Raw genomic sequence first — 22,598 nt, forward strand, 5'->3', positions numbered from 1 at the left:
ATTCATAATCAGAAAGTTCTGCTGAATGATTAGTTGATAAACCAGTAGTTGCTAGAATATGCTAGTGCCTTACTTGAATTTCTGGAGCAGAGGAAAAAGGTGTTAAACAAGGCATGTTGTTTTCTCTGATTAAAACAGTCACTCTTGGGAATGATCCAAATATAGGGCAAAATTTCCTACAAGTCAATCATAACAAGACAGCTCCCTTGAGAAATACCTACTGAACTTTCTGGGACTCAATCCCTATGAAACATAACTGTTTCATAACTGTTCAGTTCAGACATAAACTGAAGAAGTTTCTCTCTCTCTCCTCTCTCTCTCTCTCTCTCTCTCTCTCTCTCTCTCTCTCTCTCTCTCTCTCTCGTTATAGTTTAAAGCCATAATCTTGTCATGGAATACAAGATAAAAATGGTAAGGACTCTTAAGGGTATACATAAGACTCCTCCAAACTCTAAAGTAAATATTAATAATTCTCCTCTCATACAGGGACAGCTGCTTTCTGCATGGGGTCATCTTGGGAAGCAGTGAGGATGTAGTGGAAAGAGAGAGAAACCTGAGGGTGCCTGGGCTCTTCTGCTGTCTAAATTTAGGAAAGTCACAATTACTGTGAGTTCAGTGTCTTTATTTGTAAAATGGGGTTAATAAGAACCACCTTACTTAGTTCTTGAGAAAATTAACTTTAAAAAGGCAAAAGTGCATTGAAAAACTCAAGCCACCATAAATGTAAGGTGATATTAGCTACAAATGAGTATTTGAAAATCCAAATTAGTTACAAACTTGTTTTTCTTTATAACTCAGAAGAATTATATAATTCTGGATCCATTAACCAACTCTATTACGTTGGTTAAGTTGCTTAAACTCTTTGAGACTAAATTTTCTACTAGAAATTGGGGGAAATAATACTGCCTGCCTAGTAGGTTTCTAGTGAGAATTGAAAGAGATAATACCTGTAGAGCGCTCAGCAGAATTCTGCTATGTAGCAAATGTACAAAAATGTTAGTTATTATTAAAACTGTGGTCTATTCACGAAGATATCCCAACAGGCCACTCCTATCTTGCAAAACACTGAGTAGCATCTGGACTCCCTCTGTGACTCCTGTTCTTCTTCTTTTAAAATGTTTTCACAATAGCTATTGTTAGTATTGTAACCACTGTGGTTATATTCATAATTTCTTTTGCATAGGGGTTAGTAGAATTATTATCATTGAAGTTCCACTTTTATTGTGTTAGATATCATTGAAAAGTTTTCCAGTATAAATAAAATCAAATAATTTCAAAATTAGTGAGAACTTTAAATCAAGTTATTCATTCAAATTGAGAATAACCTTAATGGCATACCGGAAAGATGATTCTTTTTACACTTTCTTGGATACTTCCAGACCAGGAAATAACTCCATCATAAGAGCTGCTTATTTCATCAATGTACATTTTCTAATAATTAAACTTTCTACATTGAAAATAAATCTGTCTTTCTACCAGATCTGCCCATGATTTCTGAATCACCCGTGGAACAGTGCATATAAAATCCACATGGAACAGCCTTGCAAGCATTTGAAAAATCACATTATATCTCTGTTTCTCTTTGGGTGCAAAACTCAGATCTCTGGAATTCATCATTGCATTGAGCTTAAAGGCATTGGCTTTAAAATTATAGTCTCAGCTCAGCCACTTTCTAGTTGTATAATCTTCAGGTTATTCAATCTGCTTTTCAGTTTCTTTGTCAAATAACATCACCTACTTTATAAGGTTTCTTTTGGAGATTAAATGTAATAATAAATTTTGAGAATTAGCATAGCACTTAGCATGTGGTAAATGCTTACTATGAATTGTTAACTGAATATTATCTATTTGGTCAATCATTTTCCTTTTGAGAAGGTTTACAGCCAACCCCTTTATTTATACTGGTCACCGTCCTATGAACGTATACTCCCTTTAGGAGTATTGACCTGAAGGACACGTAACGATAGTAGATGCATAATAAATAATAAATAACTGATTAGGTTTCTACCTGGAATAGTGATGTTTATTAGAGGTAACTGTGTAATTGCATGGATGTATAGATAATTTCAAAAGCAGTAGACAAATGATATCACTAGCAAAAGCTTGAAGGTGTATAAGGCAGCCAAAAAGAGGGATAGCATTGCAGGTGATCTAAGGTTAGAATTGGAGCTCATTCTACCGTGCAAATAATCTTGGAGGAACATAGATATTTCCCACATTAGAGCATCCCTTATGATCTCACTACTATTATTAATTCATAGCTGGATGATGAATAAGGTTGACAAACTAATTCCTCCCTCAGAGCTATCACTGAGTTCCAAATAGGGCTTCTGGGGATCTGAATAAACTTCCAAGGAAGCAATCCAGGAAGAGTGAGTGTGTGCAGGTCTTGATTGCACAAACCCTATGAGGCTCAATTTTTTATAAGTAGGAGAATTCAAGCTCCTTTGGCTGGAGCACCCTGTGCTCTGCTCAGAAGCAGTCAATGTGAGGTCTTGTTATAAAACTGGAAAACGTAACTGCGTTCTCAGGCGGACTATGTGAGTGCTCAGACCACTGCCCGTGTCTCACCATTAGCCTCTGCTCCCCACATAGTCGGGGGCCACATACAGGGACCTTCCTAGTCCTTGTGGCTTCTTTTTCCTGAAATGGACTTAAAAACTCAAACTGTATTATAGAATCATAGATTATAATGGTATCTAATCATAGGCAAGGACCAAAGTCTTCTGACTTTGCTGCCCAAGGGGAGGTGATCCAGAGCTCACAGAAATCTGCCTTTCTCAGAGATACTATTCAGGTATGGCAAGGATTAGTGATAAGAAGCAGGCTGTCAGCAGCATACTTCCCCCAGAGTATCACTGTTTTTCCCTTTGCTGTCATCACTTTTGCTCAATTCTAGGGTGCTGTGTGAGTGACTCATTTTGTCTTGGTCATTCTCTTAGTTGTGTTTTTCAGTGGCACTTGCCACAGTTTATGATTGGAATCCCCATGTTGAATGTGGCTCTATGACTTGAAAGCTCCTACATTGGAGTTGATACTAAGGTATAGTGTCAAAAGAATGGGAAAAGCATGTTGTATCTTCTCTAAAACTAAATTAGATATTAACTAGGTGTGCTGTAAAGTCAAGACTGGAAATGACCAGGAAGAAGTAAGACAAGAAGACTTTTCCCACCTTAGAATAAAACGGTGACATGAACCCATCTAGAAGGGTGTTACTGCCTAGCAGTGGAAGAGGCTCTTAGAAAACAGAGGCAGACAGAAGGCAGATTTCCTAATGAAGAGTGGAATGAAAGAGGTTTGAGTCTTGTCTCTGTCACATACTAGCTTGCAACTTTGGGCGACATGCTTAATTTTTCTAAGCTTCAATTTTCTGATCTGTAGATTGAAATAGTAATAGTTTCTTCATATAGGTTTATTGAAAAAAATGAATCATATTTTGAAAGTGTTGAGCCCAGTTCTTGGAACATAGTTTTCATTATTATTGAGTGAGTAATGAGATGAAGAGGTCCCTGTGTTTAACCCTCCACATTAGAGCTGTTCTTGGACTTTCTGCTATGTGGGTTATTGTATTTCTCTTTTCATCACAGTAACACAAATTTGATACTTCACTTTCTGCTACTCTTTCTTTTGCTAATGTTTCAGAGTCACCTTACGTCCACTTAGAAAATGTTAAAAGGACCAGAAGAACCAGAGCAGTATCTCCTGATAGAGTTGGGGACATTATACCTCCAGGATGTAAGCTGAAGAGGATGTGATGTAAGTCTGTTTAACAATATTATTTCATAAAACATTTATTTGCAAATAATTATAGAATGCCAACATTAAAAGAAGGTACTTAAACACTTAAATTTAAGAAACATAAAATATAGAAACACTTTTCATTAGGATTTATGTTTTGCCAGATACTTTCACAGAAATTTCATTAACTTTACTATGATACCAGGGTATCTTTGTTGTTCATGTTTTTGTTATAATTATTATTTTCATATTATTTGTATGATAAAACTATGTCTATGGAAGACATTATATAAATTGTTTGAACTACTATAGCTAATAAGTGGCAAAGCCAGGATTAAAATTAAGTGTTCTGATTTCTAACAAAATTTTTTTCCTAATATTTTTCAGAAGGTAATGTATAGTGAGAGTTTGCTTCTCAAAGATTTTGTGAGATTTCAAAATATAAATAGGCCTAAAGAGAGTAAATCCATGAATTAAACAACTGTAAAAAGTTTCTTACTTAACCTGAGAATGTTTTGAATATATCTCAAAACTTCTGATCTTGTCATAAACAACCACCAGCCTCTCAAAACATTCTTTCCAGGAGTTGAATAGACTGGCTCTAAAATAGCCTTTTCTTATTACCTGATATTTTTATACAGAACTTGCCATTCATAAGCAGGCTGGTTATTGCTTGTTAAAAACACAGCCAAAGCGCTGATCAGCAAAAAGCTTAATAATTCGATACTGGTGTTCAGACTTCGGTGTCACGGGTCCCTTTTCGAGGTCTGACTTCCTCACAGGTGTGAGGAATGCGTCAGTGGTGACCGAGTTTATTCTGCCGGGCACCCCACACACAGGGGATCTGGAGACCATGCTCTTCGTCCTGTTTTTGTCCTTCTGCCTCTTTACCCTTATGGAGAGCCTGCTCACCCTACTGCTCGTCTCCTCCATTCGACTTCACACTCCCATGTACTTCTTCCTGTGTCAACTATCAGTGTGTGACATAGTTTTTCCTTCTGGGAGTTCCCCGAAGATGCTCTTCTACCTCTCAGGGAACAGCCGAGCCATCTCCTATGCAGGCTGCATGTCCCAGCTCTCCTTCTACCATTTCCTGGGATGTACTGAGTGTTTCCTGTACACAGTAATGGCTTATGACCACTTTGTTGCCATATGTTACCGTCTGCGCTACACAATAATCATGAGTCACAGAGTGTATGCCATCCTGGCCATGGAGACCTCATTTTCTGGTTGTATTCAGGCCACCTTTCTAACTACTCTCACATTCCAGTTGTCCTTCTGTGGCCCCAGTGAGGTGGACTGTTTCTTCTGTGATATCCCAGTGATGCTGAAGCTGGCTTGTGCAGACACCTCAGCCCTGGAGATGGCGGGGTTCATCAGTGTGGGCCTCATGCCCCTCAGCTGCTTCCTTCTCATTCTCACCTCCTACAGTCGCATTGTCTACTCCATCCTGCAGATCCGCTCTGCAGAGGGCCAACGGCACGCCTTCTCCACCTGCAGTGCCCCACCTCACTGCCATCCTGCTTTTCATACATGCCAGTGGTCCTCATCTACCTAAGGCCAACCCCAAGCCCCTGGATAGATGCAGCTGTTCAGATCCTGAATAACCTGGTCACCCCCATGCTCAACCACTTGATCTACAGCCTCAGGGATAAGGAAGTGAAGTCATCTCTGAGGAAGGTCCTACATCAACTGGGCTTCCTTCCTGAGCATTGTAGAGAGAGATTAGTTGCTAACACTTCAACTGCACTTCATAGTTTTATGAAACATTTTTATACGGTTCTCACAGATATCTTTGAATTTGAGATGACAGGTATCATTATGATTATCTCCATTTCACAATGTGGGGACTAAGATTGGAAGAGATAAAGTGACTTGTTAAGGACACATAAGGAGTGAATGGCAGAATGAAGACTCGAGGGCTGGCTCTCTGACCCTGGGACGTGTGCGCTCTTGAGAATATCATTCAGCTGATGGGGGAAGGAAGGAGATCACTCCAGTAGGCAGAACAACCTGGACCTTCTGCTTCTCAGTATCTGTTTTCTTCATCCTCCCACATCCCCTCCTCCTCTTCTTTTCCCCTTCACCCTGGTGCTTCTTCATCTTGGCTGCAGTGTTTGTCTCCTCCAATGCCTGCATTGAATAAGCCCTCATTTTATTGGTCTACGAGTTGTTGAAAAAATGGGACAGGTGCATCCCCAAGGCACCCTAAAAAACATAAAAGCATTGTGCGAAGAGAAGGATGTGGGGCTGGGACCTGAGACAGGTCTCTTGTGAGTGAAGCAGAGGGGCTGGTGTACTGTATCACCTACAAACCCTATCTGTTGGGCTCATCCGGGAAGCAGTCCTGGCTGCAGACATGCAGCATGTGAATGGGGATGTGGAAAGGGCAGACGGGGGAATCCATGGAGTGGTGACTGTGCTGTGATGCTGTGTCAGAAAATCTGGACTTGGCTTTGTATTGCTCAGTATAACCAGGAGGCAATGCTGTGTCCAAGCTGTCATTGTTTTGTACCTTTGGCTTTTCTGTTTGCTGAAAGGATTTGAGTTTGGTCCCCATGCCTACATTTCTTTATTTTTTGGCTGAAATGTGCTAAGGCTGAAAAAAGTGCTATTTCAATACAGTGAACTATTGTTTTCACGACTGAATTCATCGACCGTACCAACACACTTGGGGAATATAGTTGCTATGAAGTTTATTCTAACAGTGATGTAGAGATAGAAGGACACTGGAAAAAGGATGATGGAAGAGAAGGGGGCAGAGGCAGAGACCATTTTTCCCCTGTCTCTGTACTTCTCAGAATCAGAGAGCAACCACGGAACCTTCCAGACCAGACCAGCACCACTGTGTCTGTGTCTCCAGGCACTGCGGTGAGCTAGCACTTGCTCCTGGAGTGGAGACAAACTCTTGCCTGGTCACTTCTCTTAAGCTCCTAAAAACCCCCTCAGTGCTGTTTCTCCCTTGTTTCTCAGTAAACAAGAACCTAAAGGGGAAGGTGCAAGTACATTTCAAATGATTCCAAATTTAGTGTATCCCAAACCCTCCTCAAGTCTCTCTGAGTCCATTTCAAGATCTTTTCCCATTCCTCAGTTTCCTGGTTGTAGCTGCTCAGATGGTCAGCCTAGAACAATTTGTAATAATAAAAGATGGGATCCAGTTCCCTTTCATTTTCACTCATTCAGATGTCATTTGATGGATAACTCGGTACTAGAAGCAGGGTAGGCAAAGATGAAGAAGACACACATGATCTTACCTGAATGATGTCATAGTCTGCTGGAGAAAGCAGATATATAACTAACTAGACCATCCCAGGATAAATACTGTGGTCAAGGTATGAAATAAAGCAGAAAATGTGGAGTATATTTTTCTGGGACTGGGGAGGGACCTCAAAGAAGAGGTGTTGAAGGTTGACTTTTGTTGTTTGTTTGAATGAATGAAATGAAGAATAGCTGAGAAATGCTTCACAGGGAGAAACAACACACTGCTGTGTGTGTGTGTGTGTGTGCGTGCGTGTGTGTGTGCGTGCACGCACACACAGTGATGAGTTGGTATCTCTTAAGTATTTGGTATCTCTTAAGTATTTGCCATCTATGAGTGAATATTCTTGCAGGAAAAATAAAATTCATTTGACCTGTTTTCAGGGTTCTTCCTTCAGCTCAGCTCTTTGTTCCTGGATTGAAGGAATGACTCACACAGAAGGACTCTTATCATCTCCTTAAACAAATTGACCTTTCTGCTTGTCCCAGAGAATTGCTGGCAGCTCTCATGTCTCCAGGTAGTGTCTGAACTCTCTTTTCACCTGAGAAGGAGCCCAAAATGTCAGGCCCAGCCTGGGAGATGGAGGCCCCGGCTGGCTTAGATAGTGGAATAAGACTTTTCTGTGTTCTACAATTAAAGGGACAATGTAAGAAGAACTTAAGAAAAAAATCTCAGTGGGAGAAACCCCAAATCAAGTAAACCATCTAGCAGAATATTTAATCCACATGGGCAGAGCAAAGAAAGAGAATCAAAGTCCAAGACCAGGGAGGCCAGAGAAGAACAAGAATATTAAAGCAAAGGTTCAGAGGATGTTTTGAGAAGAGTGGCTACAAGCACCAGCATTTCCTGAGTCACTGGATTCAAACATGGTCTAGAAAGTGGTATTCAAGACCTGATTCCAGGTAGATTCTAGTTCCTTTAAAGGCTACTAGGTTCATCCTGACACTTATCACTTAAGTTGCAATTTTTTTGGTCAAGAATACTGGCTTTACTTTTACAAAAATAATTATTCAAGCTAAGAGAATAGCATTATTTATGCTCTGCTAGTTCACTTAGGGTAGGAGGAGTAATAATGCCTGTGATTACTGGGATGCTAAATTAGTGAAAAACAATGTAGCTGATTATTTAATCATCCCTTTATTTTACATTCCATTGTTTAAAAATAATATTTTAATGCTTGTGGCAACAATATTCTACAATGACATCAATAAGACATCCTTCATTGTCCTGTTGGAAGTCTTTTTCAAAAGTTTTTATTAAATAGTAAACAATTAAAAAATAATATTAATGGAAAATATGTAAAATATACAAAACTCTGATACAGTGAACGCCTGGGTCCCACTACCTAGTTTAAGGAGGAGAGCGATGTCTGTACCTTGGATGTTCCCAGTGAACCTTGGGCTGATTCAGTGCCCTTCACTCCCTCTAGAAGTCATCACTCTCCTAAATTTTGGGTTCATTTTTCCCTTGTTTTAAAGTTTTACCTCATGTGTCCATATTGCAAGTTTTTGATCTTTATATTAATTTAATTCTACTGAAATTTGCTTTTTTTCACTGAAATTTTTACTTTTTTGACATTTATGTCATCACGTGTGTGTGAAAGTAATTCATTAGCCAAAGTGTAGTATCCCATTGTGTGAGTAGATCAACATGTATTTTTCTGCTGTTGTTTTTATTTATAAATAATATGAATTTCCAGAATTTAAGAACACTTTTCTTTTAAACATCCATAATGTTTTGGTGGGTTCTTCATACCCATCAATAGGTATAGATATGACACAAAGATACTATTACCAGCCTCCCTGCAAGAATTCCTTCTATTAGGGAAAAGAAAAATAGAAAACTTTATTCAGTTTGGATTTGCCCAATAGCAGACAATGAGACGAGGGTTTAGGTATAACCCAATTTCTTTGGAAGATGATCCCAAGAAACATGATAAGAGAATGCGAAAGTGAGTCAGGAAAGGATAGTCAGTTAAGCAAGTGTCAATGAATAGTTTACTGCTGTGGGGAACTGGGGCTCAGTCACACTGGAGATTTTCTGAAAAAATGGTCTGTAAACACCTCCAGCTTGTCCCACTAGGGTGAAAAGGAAGCTGGGGTATTTTTGTACTGACTCCTGCCCCACATTGGTTCGCGGCCTGCCTCATATATGTAAACCAAAAAGAGTCCTTGGCCAGAGACTACTGCCAGGCAGAGGATGGGGAGTCCTCAGGACATAAAGACATTGTCTGAAGGTGACCTCTGGAGTGGACTGGAGGGATGTGAACAGAGGTCCTAAGAAATGCTATGGTCATAATTCATTCACTTCTTCAACTATTATCTTTCCAAAATGCAAACCATGTAATACTGCTCTGCTTCTTTAGGATCTTCAATAATTTATTGCTTATACGTTGAATTAAAATAACTTAATAACTTTGTATAGTATTATGGAACTAACACTCAGACCCAGCCTACCTCTGTAGTCCCCTCAAAGCCATGTGTTTACCCAGTAGCACACACATCTCTCTCAGGCACGCTCTACTATTTAGCTAAAATGTCCTCACCATTTCCCAGAGACACCCCTTTCATTTTTCATTCATTCATTGACTTGTTCTTTCAAGAAACACATATTTATTGAGCATTTACTATGTTGAGCACTGTAGTTACAAAGATCTAGAAGTCCTATTCTTTAGAAGCTCATACCTGAGCATGGGAGGTAAACATACACTTGATGAAAATAAAAGGTAATAAATATTTAACAGAAATATGTAAAATATGTAATGATTAATCCTGTGCAGATGTTGGAGAAGGTTTCCAAAAAGCGTTTAAAATAGATTCATTCACAATTTTGTGCCTTTAAAATTTTTACTCTCGCCACTTGGGATGCCCTTCCCTGATTCTTCTGCTGGAAAAACTTCTATACATCCTTCAAAACCCAAGTTAAATATTCATTTTCTTTGTGGAATATCCGTATCTCAGACATAGTTAAGTTCTTATTTCTTTGTGTTCCAATTTTACATCATAGCATACAGCATCAATTAATCATGTGAAAATAAGATTGGTAAAGTGAACCTCAAGAGTAACAGTTAACTAGATGCAGGAAAGTGAAGAAAAGGAGACAATATTTACAGTTCAGAACTGTCCAGCCCTTCATTTGTTAACAATAAATGAAAGTGTGACTTCTCAATGACATTTTGTTGATGGCCAGAACCCCAGTCTATACATTTGTCAGAAGTTATTAAGCATCTGTTAAGAACAGATTCATGTTTTTCTTTGAGAGGAATAAACTGTAGTAATGGTTAAGCCAAGAGAAGTGATAGAATCAGAGATAGTTTTAATTTGATCTTAACATGTAAGCATTTTATGACTTGCAATAAGTTACTTAGCTAATTTAAGTTGCTATGTTTTAATTAGCAAAATGGAGATATTTAAACCTACATCATTGAATTGTAAAGATTGACTTGGATGTTTCTTTAAAGCAATTCACACTGTATCTTGAACATAATAGAGATTTGGCAAATGTTATCTTCCTCTCTTCTCTGTTTCTTAAGAAATATATTTTAAGTAATAATTTTTTTAAAAAGCTAAAGAAAAGCAATGTTTAGTTCACAAGGTTTTCCTTTGGATATAATTCTTCACAAATATTAGGGGCAAAGAACACTGTTGAAGAGTGTGCTGGGCTTCATAGCCAGACAGTTTAAGTTCCCACTGGTCATTCGTGTGGTGTTAGGCAAGCTCTCTGAGCACACACTCTTCAAATGCACTATGAGAAGGATACAAGTACCTGACTCACAGGTCACTGTGAAGAATAGATATTATCTGTAAAGGGCTTAGTACAGGGCTGAGTGTGTAATGAGTACATGGTAAATGTTAGCCAGTGTTAAGTATAATAAAATGTTTTAATTTAATTTAATATAAATATTTTATACATTAATTTATAATTATGTAATATTTTGAATTGAGGCAAAATTGGATGAGGCTATTTCCTGTGATAGTTCTCACAATTACTTTTCCTTCACTTAGTCACTAAAATGCTGAACCCTTGAGTATATGATCCCACAAATATATGATAGATGGTAGAATATTGGAATTATACATTTTATCTCAACCCAACATCTATTTATGTTTTTTTCACATCTTTATTGGAGTATAATTGCTTTACGATGTTGTGTTAGTTTCTGCTATACAATAAAGTGAATCAACTATATGTATACATATATCCTCATATCCCCTCTCTCTTGAGCCTCCCTCCCACCCTCCCTATCCCACACCTCTGGGTGGTCACAAAGCACTGAGGTGATCTCCCTGTGCTATGTGGCTGCTTCCCACTAGCTATCTAATTTTACATTTGGTAGTGTATATATGTCAATGCTACTCTCTCACTTTGTCCCAGCTTCCTCTTCCCCCACTGTGTCCTCAAGTCCGTTCTCTATGTCTGCATCTTTATTCCTGCCCTGCCACTAGGTTCATCAGTACTGTTTTTTAGATTCCATATATGTGCGTTAGCATACGGTATTTGTTTCTCTTTTTGACTTATTTTCTATTTATGTTTTATCTACAGCTAACAAATTGTAAAGAGATGTAAACAAAGACTTAGAAAAAAAGCCAAAAAAGACCGTTTTTCCAATTTGCCAAAAAAAGTAGACAAGATAAAAATTCTTAGGAAATATCAGAAATGCTGCTGCTGCTGAAAACTGCTACCAAAAATTGAGACTTTATCAAAGCCATTTAAAAGAAGCAAAAATACAAGCTTAAACGTTATATTAGATTGAATAGGACTTATAGTAAAGAAGCAAGCTGATAGACATTAAATTATAACTGTAGATGGAAAAGGATATACTGAAGCTACCACCAGGAAATGTTTGAGATACCAAGAAAATGTAAATTTTTGTTGTGATTAGCTGAGATTTGTAGAGCATGTATCATGTGCTGAGCGCTATGCTGGGTTCTTGCCATTCTTACCTAATTTTATTCTCCTAATGACCCTATGAGGTAAATGCTTATCATTATTATCCCTCTTTTACAGTTAGAAAAATGAGATTGAGAGCATGGGAGACTTGTTCAAAACCATACATGTGGTGGGTGCCTTGGCTAGCGTTCATCCCTATGTTTGTCTTACTCTCTGTTACGGGCTGAATCGTGTTTTTCCCCCAAATTCATATGTTGAAGGCTTAACCACCCCCTCCAGACCCCATATCACAGAATGGCCGTTTTTGGAGATAGGACCTTTATAGAGGTAATTAAATTAAAATGAGGCTGTTAGGGTGGACCCCAATCCAATGTGACTGGTGTTCTTATAAGAAAGGAAATCTACAGACACAAAGACACCAGGGATGCACTCCCGTGGGAATGACCACGTGAGGAGGCAGCAAGAGGGTGGCCAGCAGCAAGCCAAGGAGAGAGGCTGGCAGATCCCTTGTCCTCTCAGTGGAAACCAACCCTTCTGTCTCCTTGATCTGAGACTTCTAGATTCCAGAACTGTGAGAAAATTAATTTCTGTTGTTTAAGCCACCCAAGTTTGTGATATTTTGTCGCCAAAGTCCTGGAAAAGTAAGACACTTCCAAGCCCAGCTCTGCTCTGATACCTCTCATATCCAGTGTATGATTTGTGCTACTGATAATAGCATGCACTTTCTACGTTTGTTGTTTACCCTCGGCATCACGTGGCTGCCTGCGAGCTGGGGCTCACAGCTGCGCCCAGCATCACGAGAGAGTATCCCACCACACATCGTGAGCCTGGGAAAAGATCAAAATTCAAAATCAGAAGCAGGGTTTCTACTAAATGCATGTGGGTTTTGCATCATCAGAAAGTCAAAAAATCATTAGTTGAACTATTACAAGTTGGGGACTGTCTGTATTTCATTGTTTTAAATAGCCTCTTCACCCATTTGTGCCTCACCTTTCTGTCTTCGGTTCAGTAGTATGAAGATTATTATTTATAGACTCCTTACTTTGTATCCAGTATTATGCTAAATGCTATACAAAATGATCTCATTTAATCCTCAAAACAATCTTGTGACAGTTGTATTATTATCCCAATTTTTAAAATAAATGTCTAAGGCTTTAAAGAAAAGAAATTCCTTGCTCAAGATCACACAGCTAGAATATAATAGGGCCAGGTTATGAAGCTGAGGCTTTTTGCTCTTAATTATTAAGAAAGTGATTCCCAAATACCTAGGAATCTTTCCTTAAGAATAGATAAGGCACTAAATAGGAACACTTACTTTTATTCATGCCAACCCAAGAAGATAAAGTACCTAGATAAGGACATGTTTCCGACCCTTATGGAGGAAATGGTAACCAAAAGAGTCAGTGGTGTGTTCAACTACTGAAGCCCGCCTGCCTAGAGCCCGTGTTCCGCAACAAGAGAAGCCACCGCACTGAGAAGCCAGCGCACCACAATGAAGAGTAGCCCCCGCTTGCCACAACTAGAGAAAGCCAGCGCACAGCAACAAAGACCCAATGCAGCCAAAAATAAATAATAAATAAATAAATTAAAAAAACATCATAGCGTTTCTTTAAGAAAAAAAAAAGAAATAAAATTGCCAAAATGAAAACTAAAATGGCCAGTCTAAACAAACAAACAAACAAACAAAAAACAGGCATGGTTGAAGACCAAGTCACTAATATGGAAAAAAAGTGTAGGAAATCTCCACAATATAGTAACAAATGACAGAAAATGGACAACGGAAATAAGGAGGCAAAGAAAAGTGATCAAACACATGACTAGTAGAAGTTCCAAAGACAGTGTAGGGGAATGTAGAAGATGACAAAATAATACAAGAAGGAAATTTCTGAGCTAAAGACAGACCTAAGCCTTCAGCCTAAAAGAGCCCATTGAGAGTCTAAAACAATGAATAAAAAAAGTTTACACTTAAGAGACACATATGGGTAAAATTTTAGAACTCTGAGTATGAAGAATATCCTTTAGAACTGCAAAAATGTATCTGCACAGGAAGAAAAATTAGACTGACATGAGTAATTCTTCACTGTCATAAGGAATTCTGGACACTATAGACAATGAAACAATGACATCAAAGTTCCATGGGGAAAAGATTTTCAACCCAGAATTCAATTCTCAGAAAACCTAACAATCAAATGTGAGGACAAAATAAAGGCATTTTTCAATTAAAAAATAAAAAAAGAGTCAGTGGTGTGTTTATCACACGATGGCTCTGGCCCCATAGTGAGATACGAAGGGGCACACCAATTAGGATACAATACAGTGACAGAAAAGCAAGGAGGGCCACACAGCAATAAGAAGTTCTACATCTTTCTCTCTGTCTTTTTCCAGAATAAAAGGAGGGCAGGAGCTATAAATGAAGGTGCTAGAATCTTTGTATCATCTGAGGAAACTTGCAATGAGGGGAGAAGACCGAGGATACAAAAAAGAGCAAGAGCTGGAGAAAAAGCTCTGTCTCCAGTCAAACATCCACCTCTTGCCCTCCTTCTGTCACCTGTGATCTCCATCCCCTTTGTTAGGAAGTTTCCTGGACCATGGAAGAGATGGATGTTATTTTCCTGGTGTTGATTCCTCACCTGATCTGGACCATGACCCTTTGTTCTAGCAGCTCACAAGCCTCCTTCTCAGCCACACTATCGTTTGCATTGAGCCTGGTGAATTCACCTTCTGGAATCTCAGAAACAATACAAAGTCTCTGTTATTGGGGAGGGAGCATCCTACAAAAAAACCCAAGAGCCCCTTGGTGGTTTTCAGCTTTACTCAAGGCCCTAGAGGAATGATAACAATGAGACTGCACTTCTCCTTTTTCACTAATACATATTTCTTTGTAATATTTTAAGACAAAAATGAAAAATTGAAGACAAAATACTGAAATAGAGCAGGACTCTATGGTCTCCCACCGTGTCCTCTGCCTGCCTTTTGTCTGTAGAAAAAGTTTAGTCAAAGAATAAATTTAATCAGAGAAGTGAGAAATGCAGAAGCAAAGGTAAATAGTCAAACAAGACCAAATAATAGTAGTTTAGTCATTAAACAAAGTCAAGGACCTTTAGTTTCCCTTCAAGAGCTATAGATAATATTCTGAGCCACATCCTTGGAGCTATTTTGCAGATACTGAAACCTCCACCAGGTGGAAGAAGTTAACTGCATGATGACCAGGCTGTAGCCATGACATAAGCTGCCACAGTTCCGAGAACTGGCCTCAAAGAAATGGAAACAAACCGACCCTGGAACTGAAGATTAACTGTACTTAAAACAATCAAGATGACGCTGATCAGACCACTGCATGACTAATTTCAAGACGACTGTCAGAGCTGACCCTGCTGTTTCTGCATGTAGCCCCCTCCCTCCGCCTGTACCCCCCTGAAACTCCCCTTGAAAAGCTCTTGCCCACTGTCAGTGGGGGGAGTCCACCTTTGGACATGAGTCAAAACCCCCCCAACCCCCCATTGCTGGCCTCCAAACTAAAGCAAAGTTTCCACCAACCTTGCCTTGAGTATTGGCTTTAGAGCAGCAAGCAGCGGACTCCACTTTCAGTAACAATATCACATCCTTTTTTTTTTTAATGTATATTGTGTTTTTTTTTTAATACATCTTTATTGGAGTATAATTGCTTTACAATGTTGTGTTAGTTTCTGCTGTATAGCAAAGTGAATCAGCTATACATACACATATATCCCCATATCCCCTCCCTCTTGCATCTCCCTCCCACCCTCCCTATCCCACCCCTCTGGGTGGTCACAAAGCACCGAACTGATCTCCCTGTGCGATGCAGCAGCTTCCCACTAGCCATCTATTTTACTTTTGGTAGTGTATATATGTCCATGCCACTCTCTCACTTCATCCCAGCCTCCCCTTCCCCACCCCATGTCCTCAAGTGTGTTCTGTATGCCTGCATGTCCACTTTAAAAGGAATGCTAATCCATTATTTTAAAAGTTTCTTATTAGTGAACCATTAATTAGTAGCTTGCTATGACTAGAGTTGAAACATCTATTTAAAACATTTCTTGCAATATTCTCTAGAGCTATGCTTCCTCTATAAATCTGTTGAGATCACTGCCAGTTACAGCGGAGAAGCTCCCGTAGGTTCTTTGTTGTTTTAACTTGCTGAAGAGAGACAGTGGAATGCACTCTATGGTTTAACTCCTCCTCCCTCTTTTCTTCTCAATTAGAAACATTTTTCTATGGCAGCCACCACTTTGGCCCTCCTCTCAGCTGGGCTGGCCACGTTAGACAGTAATTTGTTTCATAAAGAAGAGCCAGGTCCATCATCTCCCAGAGATTTCTCCCATTTTCTCCCCCAGTCACCCTCACAATCTGAAAAAAATATTAAAGTAAAAACAAACAAACAAAACCCAAACATTTTACTCCAGGAATATTTAAATTCATGTTAACAAAACAAAACATTTGCAAGATAAGTTTATTCAGTGTATCCAAGAATTTCTCCTCTGAAACCCCTGATAAGGAGATGCTGGGAGATCTGAGCCCTGACAGTCTATGATGGAAACATTAAAGTGTAACCTAGCAATGCCCCTTAAGCGGATTCAGACCCTGTGAACCCACTAACATTCTTACTACTATAATGAAACAAGGAAGAGGAACACAAAATGTGTACCTGGAGCCAACTTTAAAGTTTTCATAAAGATACTGGTTAACCATGCTTGTCAGACCACGTGTTCCAAAGTATTTTATCCTTTTCATGCCTGAAATTCTGCCATTAAAAAATGAATTTCCTCTCAAATTCTACATTGTCTTTTCAAAAACACATTCCCTTGAAAGTAACAGAGACGAGATGATGTCTAGCTGAGAAAGAAAGGTCTCTGTTTATGATTGACAAAAGGAGAAACAAAGGCAGATGAGATACAGAGATATATTTGTCTAGATTTTGATTTGGCTAAAGGTCAGCCTGATGTCCTCAGATCTCTTTTCCCACAAGACTCCCTGGAGAAGTAATTCACTTGGTATTTATTAAATGTCTGTTTTGCAGCAGATACTATTTTCATGCGAAGTAAGTCTATAAAGTCCCTGCCCTGAAGGATTCCACCGTTTGGTGTTTAGAATCAGACATAATAGAATTGTCTGTAATAAAATGTGATAACAGAAAACATTTTAGCGCTTACCATGTGCTAAGTATTATTTTTATGCATTTTACTTACAGTAACTCATTTAATCCTCACCAAAATCCTATTAAGTATTAATAGTAGTCTTATCCCCATTTTATACACGAGAAAATAGAGACACAGAGAAGTTAAGTCATTTTCCTAGCTAGTAAGTCGCAAAACTAGGATTGAAGGTCCTACGGTCTGACTCCTGTGTCTCTCCTTTTAATAATTTCATTACGACATCAACACCATAAAAACAGAGAAGCTATAAAAGCTTGGAGAAATGAGTGATGATTTTTGCTTAGGGATCTTTGGAAAGGCTTTGCAAAAAGAGACACGTGAGCTAGGCTTTGAAGGATGAATGGTGTGGAAGGATGAACAAATTTCAGATGAACAGTCTGGGAAATAGCAGAGAATAAGAGAGAAGGGGACAGCCTGTGAAAGCAGGGATGTGTGATGTGCACATCATTTTCAGGGAAAACTATATCAGTAGATTGGAAGTGAGAATGGAAATGGGAGAGTGGCAGGGAGAGAGAAGGGGATGATACAAAGGAGATTAATCAAATTATTGGGTTTCATATCTATGTAGGAAGGTCATTATTTCTAGGTTTACTAGGAGAGTTTACACATGATTTTTAATAGTGTCTAGACTCTCAAAAGTTTTCTGATTTGTAAGATAAATTATACAGACATCCTACTTCTGTATGACCTAAGGAGTTTTAACATAAGAACTTGGCAATGGAGACCCAATCATAGTGTGGAGGCTTAGTCTGACCTAAGTCTGCTGAGAACATCTGCCAGCACAGCCAGTGCCAAGCATAGCACGGGCAGGGCACCTCATTAACAGAGTAGAGAGGACTCTGCTCTCTTACCTGCCGCTGGGAAGTACTTAACACTTAACACTCACTAACCCCTGCACCATCAGATGGAGGCTGTCCTACTCAGTCACTCACCTCCCAGGACCTTTTCTCTTCCGTTATCTAAGCTTATGCAGCAACTTCATGGTAAAAGTGGGATTGGATCAGAGATCTCTAGTTTCTCAGTCCAATCACTTATTGGAATGTCTGGAACAATTAAACACGTAAGCAATATCAGCTATATTTTTTGTCATAGAATCTTAAGGATTTTCAGGAACATCTAATAACATTTACTCCCTTTCAAATGAAGAATTTGAGAGCTAGAGAGAGTTATGAGCCCAAATAGTTACCATATAAATATTAATTAAACCATATGTCTATAGAATTTATTATATAAAGGCTTGTTCTGGTTTTTTGTTTTTTTGCTTTTTTAATTTATGGCTGTGTTGGGTTTTCGTTTCTGTGCGAGGTCTTTCTCTAGTTGCGGCAAGCGGGGGCCACTCTTCATCGCGGTGCGCGGGCCTCTCACTATCGCGGCCTCTCTTGTTGCGGAGCACAGGCTCCAGACGCGCAAGCTCAGTAGTTGTGGCTCACGGGCCTAGTTGCTCCGCGGCATGTGGGATCTTCCCAGACCAGGGCTCGAACCCCTGTCGCCTGCATTGGCAGGCAGATTCTCAACCACTGCGCCACCAGGGAAGCCCCTTGTTCTGTTTTATAAACCATAATTTTTAATTCATGATTCAAAGATTATAGATTTTAAATTTAAAAAAAATTACATTGAAGTTACACAGTGTATCCTTTCCTAAAGTTTGTTCTTATTTGGGCTTTTACCTAGAAAAAACTACATCACTTAAGGAAAAATTTAACCTCTGTAATATGTTTTTTTTAACATCTTTATCGGAGTATAATTGCTTTACAATGGTGTGTTAGTTTCTGCTTTATAACACCTCTGTAATATTTTTTAAAAAATAGAAAGGTGAGTAGTAACATGGAAAAATGGAGAAATATTAAAAGACAGAAGACTTCTTATGTCTTGTATTTGTATAGCATACTTTAATTATGATATACAATGTTAATAAACATGAGGGTTATTTAAGCTACACTTATGGGCAAGTAAATTGAGATCCAGAGTGATTGAGATAGCCTAGGACCAAGCAAGTATAGGTACTAGTAGGATTAGGAGAACACTTATTCTTATAACTTATTAAGTGCCTTTCCAGTCTATAATCCTATTTTCTGAGTCTAATGATTTCAAGTCAATTCAATCTCAATGACTAAATATATACTACCAAGGTCCTAAAATATATATCATGAAAAAAGATGAAAATAAAACTTATCCTAGTTCAGTAAAAGCATACATTCCAGGAAAACAGAAATGCACACACAAATACATCTCTCCATATACATACATCTCTCTCTCCATATATATATGGCTGAATTAACAAGTGCTACCAGTGGAGGTCATGGAAGTTCTCTTGACTTTTCAGTCCCTCCTCATATTCCTCAAGTGTACATGTAGAAAGCTCTGGGAGTGGTGCTCCCACTGGTTTGGTGGTACCAAAACCGGTCTCTGTTCCTGGTGGGATTGCCTGCTTAAGGTCCTTTTCTCCCCATGTGTTGGTGATACTCCTCATGTCTTCCTTTCCTATACTGATAGACCGTCCCCTGGCCATTGGCATAAAATCAGTTAATGTAGAAGATAATTAAAGGGCTTCAAGAGGGTCATATGACCCAGCATAGAAGGACTTAGAAGGTAGAACTTGAAAGATGGGTAGAATGGATACAAGTTAACTTATTGGGGGAGAATATTGGATTTGGTCTAATAATGTCCCTAATTTTAATCAGAGATGTACAGCACTGGCATCTCTGGCCTTATTACAAATGATGATAATAAATCCAAATATGTGCATAGTCATTTGTGGTTTGCAAAGTTATTCTACACAAACCATTTGATTTTATTCTCAAAATAAATCTGTGACGTTGGAAAAGTATAAAGTAAATATTATTATTTGCTCCCCCAGGCTCCCCTTGTGCCCCCTGGCTCTGTGTTCTCATGCTCCTACTACACCTCTGGCAACAACTCAGCTATCAATTTTTGAAGCAAAAATAGATTAATTTTAAAGACGTCTAATATTTTTGAGCAGTTAAGAAATTTGCTGACTTTCAGATCCCTCAATTTGGGAATGAGCAGCTAAAGTGACATTTTCAGTGACCTACATCCATTTTCAATGGATATAAAGAGTTACGTGGATTTACTTCTGAATTGCAGAAACGCTGCTTAGGTGGATTTATTGAACGTTCCTGTTGATCTTTTTTTAACATTCCTGTCCAGGAAGAATTGACTAAGGATGGGATCTTCTAACTCAGCAGTGGAGAAATCTGTCAATTGGTGTCATAGACAGAATAACGCTCCCCAGAAATGCCCAGGTCCAAATCCCCAAAACCCATGAACGTGTTAGGTGTCTGACAAAGGGGAATTAAGAATGCAGATGAATTAAGGTTGCTAATCAGCTGACTTAGACATGAGATTTTCCTAGATGATATGGGCGAGCCCAATGTAATTACAAAGATTTTTTAAATGGAAGAGGGAGGCAGAAGAGAACCAGAGAAATGATAGCTGAGAAGGAACTCAGTCCTGCCAACTCCTTGACTTTAGCACAGTGACACTCATTGTGGACTTCCAACCTCCGGAACTGTAAACGGTAAATTGGCATTGTTTTAAGCCACAACATTTGTGGTAATTTGTCACAGCAGCAATAGGAAACTAATACTGAAACCGTGCACCTCAGGTGTGGACTCGAACCCATGTGGTCAGGACTCGAACCCTATTCTAACAGCTACTACCAAGCTGAGGAAAAAGGATGAACGAAGGGAAATAAGATGACAAAGGCTTCTGAAACTAAGCTGAATACCTGATACACTGGCATCAAGCCCTACTAAAATCAGTAAGTTTATATAAAACAATAAGACCCAAATGGAATTTATAGCAGAATAACTGAGGTTCTGCAGGAAGGGTTTGAAGTACATTCATAGACTCAGATAAGCAGTTATATTTAGAATACCATGAAAACTAAAGGCATTTATTGGTAACTGGCCCATAGTGGTTATGACAGTTATGGAACCAATAGCCACCACTGAAATGTGCTTCTATTCAATACAGCTAAACTGAATGCCTCATTTTAGAGAATGATAATCCCTTATAAATTTTCCCAAATTTATGATTGTGTACTTAGGTAAAAGAGAAGTAACAAACATACAGTATATGTTAAATAGTACATTTTAAATTTATAATGGATCTGAGACACATTTATACTAATTTGTATGTCCTGGTCATAAGAATTTCTTATGTTCTGCTTCTTAACAACCCCAAGAGCTGGAGAACTTGGAACTTCCCTTTGAACAATTGTCAGTAATAGAATTTAATCTCTCCCTCTTTTGAGTCTTGAGTTACTGTAATGTGAGCAAAGGGCTGGCTCCTTTGGTCTGTGTGCCTCCAGGCTGTATTTAAATAGTCTGCTTTATCACATCAATGAAATGAAAAATGCAAAAAGAAGGTATCCAAGGTCACAGTGATCCCACTTGTGACCTATTTTACCAAACTGAAAGTAAATCGGTGGGTGCAGTATCCATTGCAAACCCAGAAGGACGGAAGATTAGGAACTCACTTTTGTACTCTCTGCGTTTGGAGCTTGTGATTCAAAAGAATGAGGCATGTAGGCTGTCTTCTAGCTCTTTAAATCATCCCTGGATATCCTGGTCTGTTCCCCATCATTTATCCCTGCACGAGATGGCAGCTATAGTCGCCTTCTCTTTTTCAACATATATTAGGTTTACAGTTAAACAGGAACCCTGGCAGTATCTTGTATCTGTGATGCAGTCTGGTAAGTCAGTAAGTCTAGACTTAAATTGCTCCAGGGTGGACACCCGCCAAGCATTTGTATTCTGCAAACTGTGCTCTGTCGCCCTCTGCTGGATGAGGAGCATCTCCAATCCTAGCACAGAATTAAACGTTCTCCCTGGCTTTAGAAATCATCAGTGTGTTTGTGTTTGGAGGGGCAGGGATAGAGGAGAAAATTTGTTCTATGAGTTACTTGATAATTTTGAAGAGATGACAAACTGAATAAATGTTTATATACAGAGATGTTTGCTACCATATTTATAAGATTGGAAAATGGGAAGCAATTGAAATATTGAACAATGGTGTTAAAAATAATTATATCCAATTAATTGGATTTTGAGCATTTCTTCTGATATGACTTTTTAAAATTATAATGAATGCTTGTGATTATTGCTGTAATGTGATAAAATGTTTTCTTTAAATGACTGCTGAATAAAATTAAATATTTTTTAAAAATCAGTTTTTCCTGTTTATGTTGTCAGAAATCCAGAAAGAGCAAATTAAACCCACCTAATCAATACATAATATTTAGTAAGAGTTTATTGTTGTATATAAGAACTGCTCACAAACTGGGAACTTTCAGATGTAAAGACTGATGTGAAACTCAGGGGCATGAAGTTACAGAATGGCTAATAAAGTGAAAATCAGGAAGCTATGTAATCTTCACAATGATTGGTTATTACAGTGGGAGTTTCCAGATGGGAGGGGATAGGTTAATAGTGATTATTTCACACCATTTTTAGGAAGATGACTTAAGCTTCTTTTATGATTATCAGAGGCATATATAAGAAATAGCCTAAATT

General features: G+C 38.6%; 2 protein-coding genes across 2 annotated transcripts in view; one reads left to right on the forward strand and one right to left on the reverse strand.

Annotated features, from left to right (window-relative positions):
* TMEM225 (transmembrane protein 225) overlaps window positions 1-22,598 on the reverse strand; it is a 193,825-nt gene that overhangs the window by 23,916 nt on the left and 147,311 nt on the right. The window lies entirely within an intron of this gene.
* LOC309604845 (olfactory receptor 10D1B-like) lies at window positions 354-6,186 on the forward strand. Its single transcript, XM_082339836.1, is given in 3 exon segments — window positions 354-5,242; window positions 5,244-5,267; window positions 5,269-6,186. Coding segments are annotated over 3 exon segments (999 nt in total). The 5' UTR covers window positions 354-4,591; the 3' UTR covers window positions 5,593-6,186.

Source organism: Balaenoptera borealis, assembly GCF_965194805.1.
Source record: "Balaenoptera borealis genome assembly, chromosome: 11".
Lineage (NCBI taxonomy): Eukaryota > Metazoa > Chordata > Mammalia > Artiodactyla > Balaenopteridae > Balaenoptera > Balaenoptera borealis.